A 24,586-nucleotide genomic window follows, 5' to 3' on the forward strand; every position below is an offset into this window, starting at 1 on the left:
TCCTCAGGATTGGCTGGTTATGAGCTTTGCGTACAGACAAAGACTGAGCGACATTAGCTCCTTCACAGGATGTCTCACCTGTAGAGACATGGCGAGGAGCTCCGGCATCCAGCTGAGCTTCACATTGCAACGAGGTGGTCAGGGCATCTGATCTGGATGCCTCCTGGAACCTTCCATGTGCAACCAGGAGGAGACCTTGGGGAAGGACTAGAACACACTGGGGGGATCATGTATCCTATCTTGTGTGAGAAGGTCTTGGGAGAGGGATCTTAGCTCACATCCAGGTACATGCTTGAAAATAGATGATTGTAAGGATGGATGGATGGGATTATAACATTATTTCAGTTTCAAATCAAACAGTTCAAAGTACTGTTCCTACTGGAACCAGTATCAGCAAACAATGACAGACCTTTACCAAATCTGTCCCTGCAGATCAAAGATAACTGATGGTTCTTACACTGCACTTCTTACACCGTGTCTCGCCGATCCCTTCAGCCAGTTACCCAGTCTAGAGATGGTTCCCCTCTCCCTCCCTGCAGTCTGCCTGCCCTCAGCTCAGTGCTGCTAATACGTGAGAGTGCTCTGGTGAGGTTCAGTGGGTTCGGTAGACCAGAGTATGTCAGCTCTCGTGGGGAAGAAGACTTGGACGAGCAGAGCGTAGAGGTCGGTGGTGGATTGTGATTGCGGCCAGAGCAGAGCAAGGCCGAGACTGAACAGATTCAGCCCCCCCCCCCACCACACACACACACACACACACACACACACACACACACACACATACACACACACACACACACACTCCTCTCACTCCCTCCACCCTAACTCACTGATCTGTTTATGTAGAAATGAGTAAAATCTCCGCTCTGATATTTAAGAGCTGCAGGCTCTTGTAACCGCTCCTTGGACTTTCTCCAGACTCTTCTTGCTTTTTTCATTTCATGGTGCCGTTGTTGCCAGAGCTCAGAGTCCAGCCAGATATTTTGTTGAGACTGGAGTGAGCTCTCATGTTTATAACTTCTCTCTTACCAGGCCTCTGTAGATCTGCTTGTTAATCTGATAGCAGAACCAACTTCCCAGAATGCTTTGGCTTTTTACTACAATAAAAAAAACAAGAAACCTCTGACTCACACACACTTCAAACTTATGCTGGATGATGTTACAGTCAGCATAACGTTCACCACGGCGTCTCCAGACTCTTTCACGCCTGTCACATGTGCTCAGTGTGAACCTGCTCTCATCTGTGAAGAGAACAGGGCGCCAGTGGTGAACCTGCCAGTTCTGGTGTTTTCTGGTGAATGCTAATCAAGCTGCAGGGTGCTGGGCTGTGAGCACAGGTCCCACTAGAGGATGCGGGGCCCTCATGCCACCCTCATGGAGTCTGTTTCTGACAGTTTGGTCAGAAACATGAACACCAGTATCCTGCTGGAGGTCATGTTGTAGGGCTCTGACAGTGCTCCTCCTGTTCCTCCTCACACAAAGGAGCAGGTACCGGTCCTGCTGCTGGGTTGATGCCCTTCTACGGCCCTGTCCAGATCTCCTCGTGTAACGGCCGGTCTCCTGGTATCTCCTCCATGATCTTGAGACTGTGCTGGGAGACACAGCAAACCTTCTTGACACCGCAGGTATGGATGTGCCATCCTGGAGGAGCTGGAATACCTGTGCAACCTGATTGGGCTGCAGGTACCACCTCATGCTACCAGAAGTGACAAGGACACTAGCAAAACACAAACCTAGAGAGTCAGTCATGAAGGATCAGGAGAGAGCAACTGTCTGTGGACACCACATGTAGAACCATTCCCTTTTTTGGGGGTTGTCTTGCTTTTGCCTCCATTGCACCTGTTGTCACTTTCATTTGTACCAAAGCAGGTGAAACTGATTCACAATCACTTGTTCTTCCTAATTGGACACATTGATATCCCTGAAGTTTAACTGACTTGGTGTTAAACTGTGATGATTTAGTGTTCTCTTCATTTTTTTGAGGAGTGTATATTTTTTTAAACTATTTTAGCAGCTGCATGTGGAGACAGTGACATGTTACTGATGTTTTCTGCCAAAATAAATCAGAAATTAATTAATAATGATAAGAAATCCAACATTCCAGTAACCTGCAAACTCTATGTGAGATAGAGCTACAGCAGCAGAGACACAGCAGAGCCACGCTCACTCACACTGTGTGATCCTGGCGTTACTGTCCTCTCTGGAGCGTTGCTGCATCACATTATCCCTGTCCACCTGTTGTTTATGCGTGTGCACGTGTGTCCTATTGCGCACACACAGGAGTAAACAAAATGAAAACATTGCTCCACACTGCCACTTAAATCTGCTGTCATTCCATGAGATGAAATGTTGATCAGCAGCTATTTGTCATGAATTAAAATGAATTAATTTGATTGAATTCTTGTTTACAGATAAACTGAAGGTTATTTTTAGGACGGATGGTTTGGGGATCATCAGCTACGACCTGTAAACAATGCTAATAAAAATGTTGTATATATGCTGTATATACCTGAATATAGACTCTACCACCATCCTCTACATACTGTACTCACATGTCCACATGCACGAACATGTTTATACACACAGTCACGTGCACTAGTAATCAGACTGTCATGTTGTTTTACCATTATAATGACTGTATCATAGAACATTTCATACACACAGTAACGTGAACACATGACTTAACATCATGAAGGAGATTCCCTAATAAACAGAGGAGCCATTGAATACATTACAGGGTCATAGCAGAGCCATTAACCAGGGTGTCACTCTGAGTATTTATAGTGTGGCAGCAGCTTGTCCTATGAATGGGACGGAAATATGTCCAGTTGACAAATGGCTCTTCCTCCATGTTTATTATATCCTGTCTTTGGCCCTGCACTCTCCTTGTATCTTTCATCTGACAACCCGTAGGAAAGCCGTATCATTTTTCCATCAGTGTTAAGGCTTCAATATGAACATGTTGTTTAGTGTTGGTGAACGTGACCTTCTCTCTTAAAGATACCATCACCACTGAACACATAGAAGAAGAAAGAAGAGAATCTAAAGAAGAATTTTACATAGAATTAGTTTTTACAAAAACTTAGCAGAGCAGTACTTTGCGCTTGCTAAAATTAGCATGCTAACATGCTCTAAATAATGGTGCTACTGCTAACGTGCTGATGTTTAGCACGTATGTTTACTATAGTCACCATCTTAGTTCAGTGTGTTAGTCTTCTAATATTTGCTAATTAGCATCCTAACATCCTAACACCTTCCTTTCAAATGAGGATTTTGTAGGTATTTAACTACATACTTAAGTCAAAAACAGACTGTTTGAAGCAAATATTGTGACAATCCATGGAAGATTTGTCAGTGGAACAGAGAAAACTTCAACCTGCTGGAAGTCACCAAAGTCATCAGCATTCCTCTGGGGACATTGATTGTCTGTACTACATTTCATGGCAGTACATATTATTTGTGATGTTTCACAAACCTTCAAACGTATCATGCTCTAGATCTCAGAGGATCACCACAGTTACCAGGATTCATCCTCTGAGGACAGTGAATTTACTCATCAAGACATTTGGGGTTGGACCACAGCAGAGGACCGACTGGCCTACAGAAACTCCCATCCCTACATCCATAGAACATTGTTAGTGTGGCTAAAACTTGTTTGGGGAGGAAGTCTTTAGGGCCCCAACCAAAAATAATAGATATGAAAACGTGTCTGAATTATACCTGAGGATAATTGGAACTGATCTAAGCCCATGTTGTTGGCCATAGAAGAGGACCCTACCCTACGTAAACAATACTAGATATAATTTCGCCCTGGCCAGACCCGTCACAGGTTCCCCTGATTTGCTTGATTGATGGATGCAACAGTCATTATCCCCTTTCTTATACATTGTAAACACCAGGCTCAGGTTGCACAAAACACCTTAAGTTTTCAACTTAAGTATGACACTTAAGGTAAAATTTTACATTCGCTGACAAATCATAAACTGACTGCCGGTCAAACCTGTGATGTAGAATCAGTTATTCATCATTAAGGGTGTCTCCTGGTCGAGGAACACTCTTGTTGGGATGTGTTCATTTTCTTGATTTATCACTTTAAATTCAGCCATGTTGTTGATATGAGTCAAAGGTACCTTTCGTTTTTTTAGGGTTTTTTTGGTTGCTAAGGTCTTATGTGCAATTATTTAACTGACCTGATTTAACCAACTGTCACCATTTTAAGGAGAAGACTTAAGGGTGTTTTGTGCAACTGTTTGTATGTCTCCACGCCGGCAACAGCCAGAACTGGACGCATATTGTTTTCAGGTTGTTCATACGTCCATGCGTCCATACCATTTTTATGGTTGTGATTGGCACAAACATTCACTTGGACTCAAGAATGAAATTATTAGAATTTGGTGGTCGGGGCGTCGAGTAGCTCAGTTGGATGAGCATCGGGCCCATGTGTAGAGGCTACAGTCCTCGCTGCAGTCGGCCCCGGTTCGAGTCCCGCATCGGACGGCCCTTAGCTGCATGTCATTCCCCCTCTCTCTCTGCCTCCCCATTTCCTGTCTCTCTCTACTGCACTATCAATAAAGGCACAAAAAGCCCGAAAAAAAAAAAAAAAAGAATTTGGTGGTCAAAGGTTAAAGGTCACTGTGACAACAGGTTTTTGGCCATAACTGAAGAAAGAAATTCATGCACTAATTATGACACAATTTGACTCAAATATCTATAAGGATAAAAATTGATTACATTTCATATCCAAAAGGTCAAAGGTCACCTTTCACTGTGACATCATAATGTTCTGTTAAATCACTCATGCTGTAGCTCAGGGGAGATTGTGACTATATTTCCTGTAACTTGGCTGGTTGACGGAGTGTGTAAAATGTATTTGTCTTGATGATAAAGGATGTGATACACAGTTTATCTCTTGGCAGTACGTGGACATCCACATCATTACTGTGCATACTGGAGGATGTAGAAGAATGCCTGGAGGTTCCGATCACTAACAGCTGAACAAACAGCGATGAGCACACACACATATATTCATGCTGACTTTTATTTTTACCACAGGCCCATGCCAGGATTTGGGGGCTCAAATAGACTTACTATTTGTGTTATGCATACTAAAGTCATACACAAGCAGTCCATCTGGTGACATGTCAGGACAAAGTGTCTGTGTTTAACTGTTGACAGTCTCTGGTTGGTGACTTCAGCTTCTTTCCCACATCATAAAATAGACCTGAACATTTGGGGTCTCTAACTCTACAAGTACAGCATCGTGACTGAAGGCAGGTGTGTGTATGAAGTATTGTGTGACTGTGTCTATAGGCAACTATATTTATAGCCAGGACAGAGCTGGGAGGGACGCACAGTCTCTTTTTGAAAGCATTCATTTTTTTTTAAGTATATTTTTTGGGCTTTTTTTGATACTATAGTGGAGAAAGACAGGAAACGGGGAGGCAGAGAGAGGGGGAATGACATGCAGCGAAAGGCCGTCCGATGCGGGATTCGAACCGGGGCCAACTGCAGCGAGGACTGTAGCCTCTACACATGGGGCGCCTGCTTAGACCACTACGCTACACGACGCCCCGAAAGCATTCATTTTTGTGTTTGTGTTTACACTTATTTGTAAACACAAAGGGATAGAAAAAAGTGGTTTGAAAATACAACTTAAGCTTGGGAGAGCGGTGTACTGAGAGTGGTCATTGGATACTTGGTTTCAGCCCCTGAATCCTAATGTTGGACAAATGTGTTCACATTGACAGGTACCTCAACACGCAGGGCACTTTCAGTGCCTGGATAGTTCACTCTAAACGGTCAAGATTGAGTGTAAAACGATGGACACTTCTCACCCTCAGTAGTCAGCATCTTGGTGATGTAGTGGAAGGGGAGGGACCATCAATGTATTTTCAATTTTTCAATGGCGGCTGAGGAAAGAGGACACGTTTTCCGTGCTGATGGTGGCAGTAAAACACAAATTTTTAAATGCCCAATAAGTAACTTCTGCCACTAGGGGTCTCTCAATCAAACCACACTGACACATGCACATAGAGGATATGATGTCATGGACAGGCGACCAAATGACACGTACCGTTACCTTGATTAAAATCACAGATTCCTCTGGTTTGAGAATTGTCGAGAATTTGTCGACTGTACTGCAGACTGCAACATTCATTCTTTTCTTTAAGTTATTTTTTGGGTAGCTTTTTGGGACAGTGAGAGAGTGACAGAAGAAAGAGAGAGGGGATGACATCCTGCAAAGGACCAGGGCTGGATTTGAACCCGGGCTGCTGAGCCTAAGTGGTATGCCCTCCTGCATCATTCATTCTAAAAGGTCATGATTTCACTCTGGCTTACTGCCATTGGAAGTGCTGGAGCAAGGTCAACTGAGTCCCTTGAAGCCCTGAAGGAAGACAACGCTTTGGTCCTGACAGGTCTGGTAGTTTCAGTGATAATGTTACAGCCTTTGATGTTTTTCCCAACCATGGCTTGATTTTCCATTTGTGGCAAATAATACTTAAATGACAAAATTTTCTGAAGAAAAAAACACTTACTCCATTAGATGCTCACTATGTGCTCCATTAGTCAGTCACATAATGTTCCCGAAACAAACCTTAGTGGAAAAGTCACAATGTTAGTTTCTGTTTGCTTCTTGCAACAAGTCGAGCTGACGAATGTCCATGTCTGACACCATTCCCTTGTTCCCTCATGTTCTGGACAGGAGCAACTTCTGGTTTTCTGTTTGTGTTTGTGTAATATTTCATGTGTTGATGAATGTTCCTGCTCTGGACTTAGAGGACTCATTCTCTGAAATGACTGTGTAACAGAATCTACTGAAGATATTATTGAGGTTTTCAGCCCAGTAGTGTTGTCAAAGTCAAGACTGATAAGACGGGAAAGGAGTGGTGAGAGGAAGTGGAGGATGATGACGCTGGTCTTGAAGAACTTGAAGAATTTGGGAATACTTGAGGAAGTGATGTCATTTCAGAGGATCAATATAAGGACACTGCAGTGTTTTCTGACACTAATCCGTACAAGTCATCCATCTAAGAACAGTCTTAAAAGACAGGTGATGGCAACAGATTTAATCCTTCAAAGGGTAAATCAGTGAATCACCAGGGGCAGAAAGATGCTGTTGCGCTGCTCTCTGTAGATTGAAACTTTCAACCTCTTCTGGCTGCCTCAGTCTCTGCTGTGACAGTAGCTGGTTTCTATCAGCTGTCAGACCTCCACCAAGGTCAAACAACCCTACATATGTCTGTCAGAGCCAGATTATTGCCTGAATCTGCACCAAACTGTACAAACTCTCAACACTATTAATGTGTCTGATAGTTTTTCAAGATCCAAACATTATTTCCTGAGGAACCATTCCTCAACAATGTTTAGTAATTGGATGCACTCCTTTAACCGGATCCACACCAAATATTGGCTCTTCTTTGGTCCATTCCCCTTCCCTCCACCAAGTTTGCTACAAAATGCAAAGTGTTTACTCGTTTCAGCTCTTTATCTGTTCTCTTCTCTCCTCTTCTCCGTGCTCTCACAAACAGTATTTTCATGCAGCTGAATTCACAATAAAGCTGTTGACATGTTTTTCTGTGTCATGACAACAGGACAAGTTTGAAACTGTCTGAAATGCGGTCCGTTCAGACGACATGTGTGGTCAAGCTGAATGAGAGACGTAGAGAGGTGTGTCTGCTCTCACTTGCGGGGCAGTACAGAAGACTCTCTTCTACAGAAATCAGACAGGGTTTGTCCAAAATATCTTGTTGGCAACACTGCTTGTAAACACCCATGGTTACGTAATAGAACCCGTTTGCGCCAAAACAACCAATGGGGAAATTCCAACACTTGGCTGGCCAACCAATGGTGTAACTTTATCACTCAGGACTGGTCCTGTGGTTATGGTCCAGCCAAAAACACCTGCTTTGACAGTTTACCACAGGTTTAAATAAATATGTCAATTTTTTTGGCAGATTGACCAAAAAATGCTGATAGTTAATTTATGGCTAATCTTATCTAACAGGAAATATTTTAATTTCTATGGGTACACGGTCCAGATGATGAGTACTTGGACATGATCATGCACAAGAGGAAGGATAGTATAGTTACGGTTAGTATAGTTGCTCATCAACATCGTCTGATGGTGCAAGCGGATAATGTTCATGTTATTTCTTTAAGTCAGATGCTGATTATTCTTATTATATTGAAAAATACTTCAAAGACTTTGTCTCCTGAGGAGGCACAGCGACAGTCTGGACCAGAGGTGTCAGACAGAGAACCTAGAACCTGAATAGAACACACATGGGAGAGCTGAAGAGTCTGACCAGTGTGATTAGCTATCCAGTCAATTAGATTTGAATGTTTCCAGGCTTCACCCAGAGCTGCTGTGGCAGCTGAAGCAGCAGGAGAGGGTCAGGAAGGGAGAGAAGCTAATGAAGAGAGAGATGAAGGAGTGAAGGAGGAGGAGGAGGCAGCCAACAGGCTGCTGTTGGAGAGGAAGCAACAGGTGAGACAGACAGCAAATACAACCTGAGCTGTAGATATTATTTAATATAAGTGCAGCAGATCACCTTATATATGCTATTCTTTGATAAGAAGCCCCCCAACCACTGCCAAAGGGTTCTCGTGCAGCAAACAGCAGCAGCAAGGCACTGTGGTCTGTTTGTATTGTCGTTGATTCCACCCCCTTTGTGCCCCCTTAACAGGGCCCCTGCTGTTCTGACTGGACTTGTCTGCTGGTATAGTGCCAGACTGTCTGATGGATTTCTGTTTCCCAGATCAGAGCCTTTCTGAAACACATTTAAAATCTAGAGGAGATGTGACATCATCATGACATCATCATGATGTCGGTCTCTCTCGCTCTCCCTCTCTCTCCTCTCGATCTCTCTCTCTCTCTCTCTCTCCATATAGCCTATGATTGGCTGTATCGGTATCTAGGTGTATCTGGGTGGTGCACATTTTGAAGTGTTGCATCAGAAAAGGTTGATGGAAATCAATTGTGCAAAAAGTTTTACACTCACTTGGACTTGGCTTTTCTGAATAAGTTTTGACGTAGTAAACATTTAACTCATGTTACACCCACACAAAACACATTTCTATTTCTTCACCTCTGGACATAATGAAACTTGGCCAGTACTAGTTGACATGAAAGAATAATTACAACTTGTCCTGGACCCCTCTCTCCATTTTTCTCTCACAGATCGCCAAGGCGACTAGATTTGTTTCTTCTTTCTCTTCAAGGTTTTTGGTGTTTGGCAAACAACCGGTTTTGTTTCTGGTTCCTTGTGTAACATAGCCTATACCGCCACCTTCTGACAACACTATGCAGCCTAGTTGATCCGTTTGACAGTTATTTGGAAACACAGTTACTTTCTTCTTCCCATCACTTTGACAGAAGTGCAGTCTGGTTTCTGTTTCTGAGTCTTACCAGGGGCCTACATCTTGTGGTGAATTCTCTGAGGTTCTGGTCTTGAAGTAGGATCTGTACGATGTCCGCCTACATCCCAGAGAGTGTTCCTGACCCGCAGCGCAGTCACAAAGAACTTTCTCTTCATGCAAATCATTTTCATCCACAGGACATGTGCTCCTCAGTCCGCCAATTTTTCTGATTGAACCCAACTCAAATTGAATGTGCTGAAGCTTAGAGCCCTAATTGTGCAAATACCAACAGCGTTGACTGTATATCTATGTCATAGATTTGTTAGTTTGTGTTGCTATTTAATTTTAAAATGATGAATTTATTGTATTTGACTATGTTTTCCTCTCCCCCTCCAGGATCCGGCCCATTCCCATGCACCCAGTACAGAACCATCAGTACATTATAAAGCCCAAATACTACCACACACACACCACACAGACCCACGTCCAGTCCCAACCAGAGAGACCGATCCCCCTGAGAGTGGGACACAACCCCTTCCATGGTGAGTGGGAAACTCTACATAATGATTTTGAAGATATTTTCCAGTACATTTCCTTACATTTGTCCAGTTTCCAGTTCCCTGCGGTTCTCAAAAATCAGCTTCCAGAGACTCGATCCATCACAGTCACGTTGATTGTGACATTGCCAAATGCTCACTTTTCACTTCAGTTCACACTAACATCACTGTGCAAAAATAATTTTAATAGATACTAAAGTGGACATGATGTTCACTGTGATGGTTTACATGTCTCATCACGTCTCTGCAGGTTGATTTTTGTACAGGAGTAATTTGAAAACCAGTGGATTCCAGTGATGGAGAAAGGCACATTAAAAAATCTAAAGCAACACTTGTTGAAAAAGTGTTCAGCAGTAATTTAAACTAAAAGCTACATACATAAATTTTTAGTTTAAAGATTTTGGTTCTTTAGTGAAGGTAGTTTCAGGAACAGTAATTTAAAGGAGCTAGGCTATTTGTAAGTTTTGCTATTGCTACATAGCTAACATTAGCTTTAACAGCTGTTTACTGACCAGTCTTGCCAAGACCTTCAGCCTTATAACTTTCAGAGGTTATAATATGTCCTCTGAGCAGCTACTTCTTCAGGGCAGACTGGACGCTACAGTTACTCAGTATCGGAAAATAAGGAGACTGACTGACAGAGCCAGAGCTAGCTGGTTAGCATGCTGACTTCAGTAGAAGAGATGAAGTGAAAGAAATAGAAGCAAAACAAGAGTTAACATTGGTGTTTGATTCCAACTTTTGAGACAGCTGTTGGTGAGTAAAGGAATAAAGTTTGATACAGAGCTCACAATGTTTCTTCCAGATTGGTAAGTTAACAGCTGTTAATGGTATTGTTAGCGATGTAGCAATAGCAAAACTTACAAATAGCTCCTTTAGTTTTAGAGACTCACACTATAATGTTCAATCATCAGAGATAAAACCAGTCAGTCTGTGGTTCAGGGGCCGGCTCCATTATAACAGAGGTAGATTACTGTAATGACCCAATGTTTGCCTGATGTTAAAAGGCAGGATAAATCAAGAAAACAATGACCCAATTTAAACCACGTGTATTAGCTGTGGGAAAGTCCATGAAAGCTTCACATGTCAAAATGAGTTCAGGGACTTGCAATGGAGAAGATGTGAAAGTTTATTACTAATTTTGTGAACTTTCAGTTCAAGAGACACATGGGTAAACTCTGTGAGTAGCTTACAATGAAATTCAAGTAATGATAAGAAGAAATCATTATCTCTTTTTCTACAGAACATCATATTTTAGTTTTAAGGTTTGATTCTGCTTTGGAAACCAATCATTTGGCCAAGTGAGAAATCCTGGGACTCCCTGGAAAGGGTTCTTTATTCTTGGGATGAAATAGTGGTGTCCTCGGGGGAGAACCCCTCACTTTGCTGAAACAACAAGAGCCTCGATAGAAATGAACAAGTGCATCTGAACAACTTTTACCTGCTTCCCATTCGCAGCGGCTTCACAAAGTCTTTAGACCCTTCACGTTTTCTATTTTCTATCCATTTTCAATTTTTTGCCAAAGTCAAAATGCTGTTTGCCAAGACATCCCGTGGATGGACTGAGGTGTTATGATTTGAGACGTTGGACTGTGAGGGTGGGATTGATTGTGGTCTGTCTGTCTGTCTTCAGTGCAGATAGTTTGAGAATCAGGTGATGAGCAGGAAGAAGGTGTGTAATGGAAAAAGGTCAGCACTGCTGGGTCAACAGTCAGTCAGCATGAACTCACACTGAGGGTCACACTTCAGTTCCTAGGACAGATCCCAGTGTCTTGTTGCATTCACATTTTTATGAGACACTTCATATCAGAGCAGCTCAATCCGTTTAGACAGAAAAGAGAAAGTTTTCTGGACCAACGTTGGCAGGTGGTCAAACTCCTACAGATCAACAACAGCCATAATTCACAAGCTGGTGGTTGGTTATTGTGGTTTGTCATAAATTCAAGGCCAAAATCCAGCGTCAGACTCTCCAGTACGCGTCTATGAATAAGTCAATATTTTTCTGTGCAGACTACACTTTGAGTGGTTGTGCCTCTGGCCTGAGGGATATTAATGGGAGGTCAGCAGACAGAACAGTGTTGGTGTTTGGCTGCGCAGACCCAGACCTGGCCACATTGAGCCAGACCCAGTTTCAAAATAACCTCCTCTGCTCAGTTTAATTTCAGCCAGCAGTATGTAAATGCCAGAGAAATGGCCAGACATCAAAGGTGCAGAAGGAAATGGGACAAACACATATAGAGAGGGGAGAGGGAGTCATTCATGTTCAGCACATTTGTCGGAAAACCAGAGAGAATTACTGGTTGCATATATATGGCCTCTGGACTTATTGTAAGTACTGTATATGGTCTACAAAGAGTGTTTTATACTGAACCAGTACTGAGACAGAGAGGATTCATCGTAGTGTGACAAAAATATCTAATCGCAAATTTTTGACCAAATTTCTGATTGTGATTGCAATTGAAATTTGACTGTGGTTTTTCCAGGTTTTATTTTTTCAGTCAGAGAAGAAATAAAAGATTGTAAAATATATATGAATATAAGCTTTAGTAGCTTTTTATTGAATCTGAATCTGATTTCAAATCCACTTTTAAATCCCTTATCTGAGCCATTTAGGCCCGGTTTACAGTTTTCATATAAATAAAATTCAGACGAGACACTTTCATTTAATCTTGCTCATGTTTTTATGAACCACAAGTGAGACAAAAATGTCTGTTCATCAGCAGCTCAGTGTATCTTGTATTTGATCATACTCATATAGGGACTGTGCTGTTATAATGATAATAATAATAATCACTGTCATTTAGTGTAATGTCAGCTGCTGTTGTCACGAGGACAGAGGAGACTGAATGTAGTAAGGAAATCAGGCAGTGAGTGGATATGTGACTGACAGAGTTGCACTGTGGGGGAGTAAAAGTTAAATATGTAAACTTCAGTCAAACCCAAACTCTAAAGGTGGACTGAGCAATCAGATTTAAATCCCTTTTGAAAACTTACTGGATGCATTTACACATAGAGACCAGATAGCCATCGATCCGCCCAGTGTGAATGGGATAAATTTCAACGTTAGTATGTAACTAAAGTTTAGGCAGATCCAGACTCCTTGTGACTGAGTCCTGGTTCTTAATGTAACAATGAGCCTGAAGAATTTGTCTTCTGTCATTGTCTCTGTTGATATTTTAAGAGCGAGGAGTGGTGGAAGGAGGAGGAGCTGAACAAAGGACCTCCCTGTAGAGGCCCAGCCCATGAACCAGAGTGTAATACTGTGGAAACCCCTGGATAATTGAATGAATAAGCAGGTGTAAGGTACTCAGTGAGCGTATGATCCTATATTACATGAATTTCAATAATATATCAATGATGTACTGAACGTTCCTTTCCCTTTGTACTAGATAGTTTAAAAGAATCAGAGCAGTGCACTCTGACTGTGACTTCACTGATAAAAGCTGAAGTCTTTAAGTAATAATGACAAACTCCTTGTGTGACACAATTTGCAGCATAAACTTTTGCTTCATGTTATTTGACTCATGAGTCCTAAATGTTAACTGTTGACAGGAAAGAGCACCAAAATACCCACAAACCCCTACAATGGACCCATACTGTCGACATCATCTGTAACATTTTCCCTCGTCAAACAGGAAACAGTCTTTCAACCTCTGTTTATCCATCCTAGTGTTGGAGGTGGAGTTAATGAGTTCATACATGTTTCCTTCATTGTTTACCACTTAAAGCAAAGTTGCGTGTCTACAAATAGCATTTCAGGCCTTTGAGGCTAAACTAATGAGAATAGCATGGCTGGCTTTTGGGCAGCGTGCAGCCAGTGCTTCACTGACATGTTTGCACTAAAACAAGAAGCCCACAGCCTTTCTGTCAGCCCCTTCCCATGTGACAAACAACCTGTCAGCAACTGGCTTTGGTGCCACATCTGGGAAAGTTATTCCCCATCTCCCCTCAGCTCTCCCTCAGCTCCCTCACACGGCCCAAACACCCTCTGACGGACGGCCATGGTCTCAGCCCTCACTGAAGGTTTGGGCAGAGAGGATCATCTTACCATCACCACAGTGACCACTCAGAGTCGGGACTTCAGCACCTCAACTTGTTCTAAGGGGCAGGGAGAAAGGAAATAGTCACTTCACTGTAAGACCAGTTCATTTTTAGAGATTTTTTGTTTCAGCTTTTGGCCGTCCTGAACTCTACCTCTGAGACTGAGAAGTTGTTGTTCATGCCTCCTTCTTTCTGAGAAAACTGACTTTGTCGCCTCTTTGGCTTGACTTATTCACCTCTATGTCAATGACTTGATGAAGCCAAAAGCTTAAATACCTACAACACTGTCGGACGTATGATGGACAGTTTAAAAAACAGGATCAAAATTGATGCTGCAGAACCAGAGATACATTCTTTTTTTTTACTTCATATCTGTGTCCTAATTCAGTGCCACATCCTCCTACAAAGGTGTGGACCTTCGTAACCGTCGTAGATTGCGAAGGCCGAACCGAAATGAGACTGCCTGGTCTATGGAGGATTTTCGTTGCACATCACCAGCTGTGCCCTTACCATTGCATCGCAGAGCACAGCACCTGTTGCCTAGAAACCGTGACATGTAACCTTTTTTTCACTAAGACTTGAGGTTGTACTATTAGCTGTTGAACTGAGCCGTAACAGTGTAATCCTCTCTGTCAGCATTGTTTACTTTCATTACTGGCGTGCAATGAATCTTGGAACAGTCTGGACTGAGATTGTCGTGTGTGGTAATGACAGACCACATTCCTTGGAGGAAAACAGCGGCTGAGAAGGAGCTTAATGCTGAATGATTGAGTTCAAATAGATGGAGCACATCCAGAAGATTCTGAAGGTAGCATTAATGACTGAATCTGATTCAGGAGGTCATGGGTAGACAGTGGATGTCGATGAGCTGTAGGGTGACATGTGACCTTTTGGGTTGATTGAAGACCAGACGGGTCTTCAGCCCCAACTGAAGCTGACTCAAGTAACATCACTCGAAGACATTTATCAGACTCCACACACAAGGCTTTATTATATATATATATATATGTAGTGTTTCAAATATGACGTAATACTCCCCAGCAACAGTAAACAGATGTGTAAAATGTGTATAGTTGGTGCCATTCTCCAACCCAGGGAAAGGGGTAAAGATATCATGATGTGTGCTGCGAATAAAATCCGTTAAAAAAAAAACAGTCAGCTACTTGATGATCAAGAGAACGTATGTGTTAATTTTCTGTAAGTAGCAGCCAAGAGGTGCAAATGACCCGTCTTCTCCCTCCTACTCAGTCCTGGTTTCAGTCTCTCCTCTGATGCCTCTTTTAATCTCCCCCCTGGCTCAGATAAATAAACCCACTGTGGCCCAATGAAAAACATCAGACAGACAGAAGTGACCCCCTGACTTCAGTAGTGACTCTACCATCTCCCTGCAGCCTGGCTGAACCTCCCCCTGAACATTTTCTTCCCTCAGGTTGATTGATGTCTGTGTTGTGTCTGAGATGCTCTGCTGACTCTCTTTCCATATGCTCCACACAACCAGAGAAATCTGCCAGCAACGTGTGTGTACTGACAGAGGCACAGAGTTGGAGGAGGAGGGAGGGTTTAGAGGATCAAGACATGTTTTATCATGGCTGTCCAGGGAGCTCTGCTCAGAGCCTTGTCAGGGCCGGTTTGACATGGTGGAACTGATTGTTTTATGGTGAAGAGAAGTTAAGGCTGGTTTCATTTTTACTACCCTGAGATTGTCGTCAGCAGAACAGCAGCAGCTTTGGTCAATGGGTCAAACACATACAATGACCTGTCTTTACTTTTATCGGACAAGCCAAACTTTGTGGCTGAATGAACTATGACATAGTTGGTTTCTTTAAAGGAGTTATTTGTAAATTTTGCTATTGGTACATAGCTAACATGAGCATTAACAGCTGTTTTCTGACCAATCTTGCCGAGACCTTCAGCCATCATTGTCTTTACAAGACAAGAGCTTCACAATACGTCCTTTGAGCAGCACTACTTGCTTCAGGACAGACTGGATGCAACAGTGACTCGGTATCAGAAAATGAGAAGTCGGGGTGCCCCGGTGGCTCAACTGGTAGTGCGCGTACCACTTAGGCTCTGTCCTTACCACAGAGGCCATGGGTACGAGTCTGACCCATGGCCTTTTGCTGCATGTCGTCCCCTCTCTCTCCCCAACTTTCCTGTCACTCTCTCTGTCCCTATCCAAATAAAGGCAAAAACTGCCCAAAAAAATAACTCCAAAAAAAAAGTTAAAGAAAATGAGTAGACAGGCCAACCCAGGCTGGAGCTAGCTGGTTAGCATGCTAACTTCAGGAAACGTTGTGAGTTCAGCATCAAATATATTTCCTTTACTCACCAGCAGCTGTCTCCAGAGGTGGAAGCAAACACCAATGTTAACTCTTGTCTTTACTTCTGTTGAAGTTAGCATGCTAACCAGCTAGCTGCAGTCCGACTCACTTCACCACCACCCGCTCCTAGCAAGAAACCATGTTGCAATAGTGAAAAGTTACAAATATAACCTTTGAACCATGACCAGGATTTTCTACAGACCTTAAAGTGGTACTCCAGCAATTTACATGTCACTCCCATAAAGTTGGGGAACTCACAGGAGACAGATTTAGACTGGTCAGCATTGAAACATCAGAGATCGATGTAGTCTCTAGTATGAGTTAAGATCCAAAAACGCTGGATCGTACATCTCCCATAATGCAACTGGATGTATGTAGTCCTGACTATAATTTTACCACTGTGTTAAAGCTTTAACAGCATCAGTAACCATGAATAACTTAGATTTAGCTGTCGTCTAATGTAACAGTCAGTGTGTGATTGTGTGTTCTGAAACTTTTCTTTACGTTTGTGGTTTGTACGACTGAAAACGTCAGAACCTCGTCACATCTTTTCCTCCTTCATTTCTTTTTGGAAATAATCTTCTCTCTAAAGGGACTCAGACAGACCATGTTTAGACTTCAAATCCTGGACCTCCATATATGATCTTGGCAGCTTTTCTCAAACCTCCTTTCCATTAGCCCTCAGTTGTAATCACTACATCATATTAGGTCCCCTGTGGATGCGTAGGTAGCCTGGGACATGTTAATCAGTGGTTTTCCTTCCTCTCAGGTTCAGAACACATTCCTCTGGCTGCTCCGTTCCACTCGGAGCATCTGTGCTCTTCAGTGTGAACAGCTGACAGCCTCAGACGCAGCACTGAGAGTTGGAGACAGGGGCTTGGATCTGACACAGCCCAGAGGGGAAGGCTCAGAGAAGAGAGGAAAGCAGAGGTTAAATGTACCTGAAGAGATGTATGTGAGGCATCACTGCACAGCATGTAGACAGATTAACTGTGACAGGATGTTTGTACTATTCACTCCTCTCTCCTTCCTGTCAGTCAGTACTGAGGGCTGAGTTTATGAAGGTGGGGAATAAAACTCAGCAGACAGGGATAGATAAGCTCCTGTGCAGCAGATAGCTGCAATAATCTTTCAAATGTGGATATAAGCACAAAAACAGGTATGTTTGTCTCTCTGGGCCCATTAATTTGAAAAATCCCATTAGCCACTTGAAATTTTCAAGATGGCCGCCATTTCTGGCATAGAAAACATATTTTACCACAGAACTTTACCCACAGATTTCACTGATTTGGTAATGTAATCCTGTTTTAAACTATGAGGATGTGTCACATTTACAACTCTTAAATTTCCTCAGAGCTTTATTTGTGCAATGTCTAATACGTAATGTGAATTATTCTGCATAAAACACAATGTATTTGTAAACGTTTTATTATGAATGATGAACAAAAAGTTCTGTAAGAGTCAACAGTCTACTTGATTACACCACCAGGCTAATTTGCTAGCGCTAGGCTAGTTAGCGAGCCTTTTTGTGAGTAATATTTTTGCTGAAATATACTTTTTACAGTGCAATAAATTTCACTTTCTATATTGTAAAAATGTTTGATCTAACACCAGGATCATTCATATGAGAAAATAGTGGATGAACTTATTGCAAAAAAATAACATTTCCTTGCCAGAAACAGCAGCCACCTTAACTTTTGAAGTGGCTAACAGTATTACCCAAGGAGGATTTGCGCCAAGTTCAGTTCTTGTATACACATTTGAAAGATTTCCCTGAAATATGCAGTTATCTGCTGCTTTACCTGTCGTACAGCACTTCTAAATGCTGCTGGGATTTCTTCCTAATTTGCTAAAAACTGAAGAGTAAAAAGTAAAGAGGAGGAAAGAATGAGAAGAAAAGTGCAGAGGACGGAGTGCAGGCTGAGAGCTGAAGGTGCCATGCCTGCTGTGTGTCTATGTTGGAAGAAAGCTGGGTATCCACCTCTCAGAGACTTACAGTGTGATGAAGAACTGGACCACGTCCCAGAGTTTTGTTTGCCGACTTCTCTCCCTCCCACATTTTTTTTTTTTTTTTTTTGCTGCTCACGTTTCAGAGGCGCCACTGGACTTAGGATCAGTGGAGGAGGAACAGATACAGAGGAAATAAATGCAGGGAGGAGACACATCACTAGTTTTTCAGAATTGAAAATTACACAGTAGATAATTTGTCGTTGTTTTGGAGCCTCACCAGCTGATTGTTGAAGAGCTTCAGTCTGAAAGTGGTCTTACTTTTTTTCCCCATGGATCAGAGTATAACCAGATTTCTCCCCCTCCTCCTCATGGTGGGTGCCATGTTCTCAGCAGCAGTGGGCAACCACACTGGGAGGATCAAGGTGGTCTTCACACCCACCATCTGCAAACTGACCTGCACTGGAGGCAAGTGTCACAACAACTGTGAGCAGGGAAACACCACCACCATCATCAGTGAGAACGGCCACGCTACAGACACACTGACTGCACCCAACTTCAGAGTAGGTGAGTTATCACGCACACACACACACACACACACACACACACACACACACACACACACACACACTGCTCTCTATGGGTGGTGCTTCTGTCTACCACCCAGTCTGTGATATTAAAGCTGTTGATGGAAAACATATAAACGCCTTGAGCTTTAACTGAACATGATGTGCAGGATTCACAGACAGTGATCTCTGTTTAAAATCAGCTGAATAAAAAAAAATCAATGCTGTTTGTCACTGTGATCTGTGGCAGCTGTTAACTGTCTAACATCCTTTAAAACATCAGACCTTCTGTCTGTGGTGTTATCACAGAAAACAATTCATGTGATGTGTGTAAAAAGGAAGGAGTCGGTTATTACCAACTCCGCAGTTGAGCAGATTTCACATCATTGCTTTGGTTTTACGGCTGAAAATGTACCTGATTTGATTGAGTCTCACTGCTCTCATCCCTGTTAACACACTGTCCACTACCCGTCCATCACCAAACAGCAGACACACACGGTCAAACAGCAGCTGGTGAACAGGTGTTTCTCTCAGGAGCTGGTGGAGACCAAATACAGAACTAAAAGAGAGGGAGAACTGGACTGAGATTCATCTAGTGACACAAATCAGCTGCTGATAATATGGTGACAAGTTGTCAATTTTGTATTGACCAAAGAAACCCCCAACAAAAACAATGACATCAACAAAAAACAGGCACTGATTCAACTTTAGAGGTAGCCGAGTTTTCACCATCTGCAGGTGGTTTGACAAACTGAATTCTAATCTGCTTCAAGAATGTAGTTTTTATTTAGTTTTTAATTTGATGTGTGGCAGTTACTGTACATGTTACTCTACATTCAACATGTTGGAGATGTTGGAGATTTTAGGATGCTCTTTTTATTCCTCCGCACCGGCGACCGTCAGTCATTCTCGTTGACATGATATCTCAGTAATGCCTTGAAGGAACTTCTTAAAATTTGGCACAGATATTCACTTGTACTCAAAGATGAACAGATTAGAATTTGGTGGTCAAAGATCAAAGGTCAATGTCACTGTGACCTCACAAAACACTTTTTTGGCCATAACTAACAAATTCATTCACTAATTATGACACAATAAAACTCAAATATAACATATAACCTTCATATTGAAAAAAGGTCAAAGGTCAACTTCACTGTGACATCATAATGTTCTGCAAAAAACTTCTGACCATTATTCAATGCTGGAATTTAGGAAGGAGAGATGTGACCATGTTAACTGCAACTTGACTGGTTGGTGGAGGAAACAACCACGAGGAGGGGATTTTAGTTTAACTTGTGACAGGTCTGTTTTGAGGCTACAGGCCTCAGTATGCTTCAAACTAACCAGGTCATATGAGATTCATCCAACCTCAGATATTCTGAACAGCCACTCCCAAAGGTGGGGCGAAAAGTCTATAGCTTCCTCCTTGATCTCCTTTTAAGAACTCAGTGTCTAAAAAGATTGTAGTCTCAACACAATGAATCACCCAAATAGATTTTATGATGCTTGAGAGCTCAAGTCAGACCCTGTCGACCCACTGATTTTAGGGATGTCAAAGTACGGAGTTTGGAAAGTTAAAACATTTGTCAGATGAGTGCTGTTAGAAGATTCACAAGCACTGGGTTTGAAACATACTGAGGCATTTGAATGGACATTAAGATGGGAGGGAAGTTCTCCTCCTACCTCAGGTACAACAGATGATGTATTTGGGCTCATTGAATCATTGTGTTTGGGATCTCTGTTCCTGAACTCTTGAAGACAGAAGTTTTAGGAATTGTTTGAAATAATAAAATTCAGTCATCAGCTGTTTACTGTAGGACTCTGATGGACTGGTAACTTGTGATCAGACAGTCAGTACAGTACAGTACAGTACAACATGTTTTACCTGTTTTGGTACCTGCCAATTTATTTGGATCACAGCATCTTTGGAAGTCTTGATGCACTGTCTGAACATTGGGAAGCCACTGTAGCCTGATTAAACTGGGGTAAATGCCCTTGAAGTGAATGTATACAGTAATATAGCTGTGTCAGGATGTCACCTCCTGTGTATTGGAGCTTCTGTGTACTGGGTGTTCTTTAATGTGTTGCACAGACCTGACAAACTGTGTCTGAACCTGCCTCAGCCCTTACAAGGAGCAGATCAGTGTCTCTGGCTCTGACACATGCAGAAACATGGGAAGAGCGGAACAAGATGAATTCCTGTCTGACTCAGCTGAACAAATTAGTATAACTGGAGGTAGACCAGCTCAGAGAGAGAAAACAGCAGGCTGTTAACTCTGGGCGACCCAGAGCGACGCTGCTAGTCTGTTAACTGGAACTGAGCTGTTGTGATGTCTGGTCAATACATGTCAGTGCTGCTTCTGCTTCAACATCAGAGCTGCATCGGCACCTGAGAAGGTGGACACACTCCAGAGTCCACAGTGGACAAAGTAGAACAAAAGGTCATTGATGGAGGCTTTTGATTTTCCATCAGTCATGATACAGAACTGAGTGTTACTGTGTGTTTTTAAGTGTACACTGTGACTCCAGCATTTATTATCACCTATTAACCATCACAGAGGAGCAATCGACCAACCAGTGGACAGGACCACTGCAGTCAAGACCACTGCAGTCAGGACCACTGCAGTCAAGACCACTGCAGTCAAGACCACTGCAGTCAAGACCACTGCAGTCAGAACCACTGCAGTCAGGACCACTGCAGTCAGGACCATTACAGTCAAGACCATTAAAGTCAAGACTACTGCAGTCAGGACCATTACAGTCAAGACCACTGCAGTCAAGACCACTGCAGTCAAGACCACTGCAGTCAGGACCATTACAGTCAAGACCACTGCAGTCAAGACCACTGCAGTCAAGACCACTACAGTCAAGACCATTAAAGTCAAGACTACTGCAGTCAGGAACATTACAGTCAAGAGCACTGCAGTCAAGACTACTGTAGTCAGGACCACTGTAGTCAAGATCACTGCAATCAGGACCACTGTAGTCAAGACCACTACAGTCAAGACCACTGCAGTCAGGACCACTACAGTCAAGACCACTGCAGTCAACCACTACAGTCAAGACCACTGCAGTCAAGATCACTGCAATCAGGACCACTGTAGTCAAGACCACTACAGTCAAGACCACTGCAGTCAGGACCACTAGAGTCAAGACCACTGCAGTCAAGACTACTGCAGTCAGGACCACTGCAGTCAGGACCACTGCAGTCAGGACCACTGCAGTCAAGACCACTGCAGTCAAGACCACTACAGTCAAGACCACTACAGTCAAGACCACTGCAGTCAAGACCACTGGAGTCAGGACCATTGCAGTCAAGACCACTACAGTCAAGACCACTGCAGTCAAGACCACTACAGTCAAGACCACTTCAGTCAAGACCACTGGAGTCAGGACCATTGCAGTCAAGACCACTACAGTCAAGACCACTGCAGTCAAGACCACTACAGTCAAGACCACTACAGTCAAGACCACTGCAGTCAAGACCACTGGAGTCAGGACCATTGCAGTCAAGACCACTACAGTCAAGACCACTACAGTCAAGACCATTGCAGTCAAGACCACTGCAGTCAGGACCACTGCAGTCAGGACCACTGTAGTCAAGACCACTGCAGTCAGGACCACTGCAGTCAAGACCACTGTAGTCAGGACCACTGCAGTCAAGACCACTACAGTCAAGACCACTACAGTCAAGACCACTGCAGTCAAGACCACTTGAGTCAGGACCATTGCAGTCAAGACTACTACAGTCAAGACCATTGCAGTCAAGACCATTATAGTTTAGACCACTGCAGTCAGGACCATTACAGTCAAGACCACTACAGTCAGGACCATTACAGTCAAGACCATTGCAGTCAAGACCACTGCAGTCAGGACCACTGCAGTCAGGACCACTGTAGTCAAGACCACTGCAGTCAGGACCACTGCAGTCAAGACCACTGCAGTCAGGACCACTGCAGTCAAGACCACTGCAGTCACGACCACTGCAGTCAAGACCACTGCAGTCAAGACCACTTGAGTCAGGACCATTGCAGTCAAGACTACTACAGTCAAGACCATTGCAGTCAAGACCATTATAGTTTAGACCACTGCAGTCAGGACCATTACAGTCAAGACCACTACAGTCAGGACCATTACAGTCAAGACCATTGCAGTCAAGACCACTGCAGTCAGGACCACTGCAGTCAGGACCACTGTAGTCAAGACCACTGCAGTCAGGACCACTGCAGTCAAGACCACTGCAGTCAGGACCACTGCAGTCAAGACCACTGCAGTCACGACCACTGCAGTCAAGACCACTGCAGTCAGGACCACTGCAGTCAAGACCACTACAGTCAAGACCACTACAGTCAAGACCACTACAGTCAGGACCATTACAGTCTAGACCATTACAGTCAAGACCATTGCAGTCAGGACCACTGTAGTCAAGACCACTGCAGTCAGGACCACTGCAGTCAAGACCACTACAGTCAAGACCACTACAGTCAGGACCACTGCAGTCAAGACCACTACAGTCAAGATCACTACAGTCAAGACCACTACAGTCAAGACCACTGCAGTCAAGACCACTACAGTCAAGACCACTGCAGTCAGGACCATTACAATCTAGACCAATGCAGTCAGGACCATTGCAGTCAAGACCATTGCAGTCAAGACCACTGCAGTCAGGACCATTACAATCTAGACCAATGCAGTCAGGACCATTGCAGTCAAGACCATTGCAGTCAAGACCACTGCAGTCAGGACCATTGCAGTGAAGACCACTACAGTCAAGACCACTGCAGCAAAGACCACTGCAGTCAGGACCACTACAGTCAGGACCACCGCAGTCAGGACCAGGACCACTACAGTCAGGACCACTGCAGTCAGGACTACAATCAGGACCACCGCAGTCAGGACCAGGACCACTACAGTCAGGACCACTGAAGTCAGGACTACAATCAGGACCACCGCAGTCAGGACCAGGACCACTACAGTCAGGACCACTGCAGTCAGGACTACAATCAGGACCACCGCAGTTAGGACCAGGACTAGCGCAGTCAGGATATAGTCAGGACAACTGCAGTCAGGATCGAGTCAGTCAGGACCACGTCAGTCAGGACTACAGTCGGGACCACCACAGTCAGGACCACCACGGACAGGAGCAATATAAATCTACAGGTTGTATCAGTCAGAGAATACAGCAGTGTAACAGATGTTTGTTCTTTTTCAATCAGCTGTTGACACTGTAATTCTCAGAGACAATTGTAGATTCTTCTCATTGCACCTGGATCTGACTGACGGTGTAGAGACAGAGTGTCAGACTCCTGAGCCTGTCCAGACTCGCCTCGCTCCTCCTCTGCCCTCACTCTTTCCTTCTTCCCTGTGATAGACTGCAGACCTGAGCCAGGGAGCTGGGAGGATGAAAGTTTATTTACAGTCCAGACCAAGCTCAAAGAGCCAAGACAGAATAAATCGCACTCGTCTTGTTTATCACACTTATCACACCTGATGAGAGAGGCGATGAGGGCAGAGTGTTGTTTTATGAATCAGTGGAAGGAAGGGGTGGATGTGTTGAAACTCGCCCACAGTCCATGATGACATGTTAAAAGAGATATCCACAAGATCAGAGTTTACAAAGAGAAGGAAAATATCAACTTGAAGAGCTGTCATTATTTGATTTTATTTCTTTTATTGTGGAGCATTTATTACTTATTCAAAAGAATCATTGTATCACAGTGGAGTAAACTTTCTTTTCCACCACATGTAACCTGGTCATGTGTTAGATAGATGCCTCATGTCTTTTCACCAGCCCAGG

At 43.4% G+C, this 24,586-nt stretch overlaps 1 protein-coding gene across 4 annotated transcripts in view; it reads left to right on the forward strand.

Moving 5' to 3' along the window:
• ltbp1 (latent transforming growth factor beta binding protein 1) overlaps positions 1-24,586 on the forward strand; it is a 126,236-nt gene that overhangs the window by 44,480 nt on the left and 57,170 nt on the right. For all 4 annotated transcript variants that reach the window (XM_056395071.1, XM_056395072.1, XM_056395073.1 and 1 more), the window contains exons 4-5: positions 9,754-9,899; positions 18,620-18,790. In XM_056395071.1, the coding sequence (XP_056251046.1) occupies positions 9,754-9,899; positions 18,620-18,790 (317 nt within the window). The remainder of the gene's footprint in view (positions 1-9,753; positions 9,900-18,619; positions 18,791-24,586) is intronic.

The sequence above is a fragment of the Seriola aureovittata genome, chromosome 14 (assembly GCF_021018895.1).
Source record: "Seriola aureovittata isolate HTS-2021-v1 ecotype China chromosome 14, ASM2101889v1, whole genome shotgun sequence".
NCBI classification, from domain to species: Eukaryota; Metazoa; Chordata; class Actinopteri; order Carangiformes; family Carangidae; genus Seriola; species Seriola aureovittata.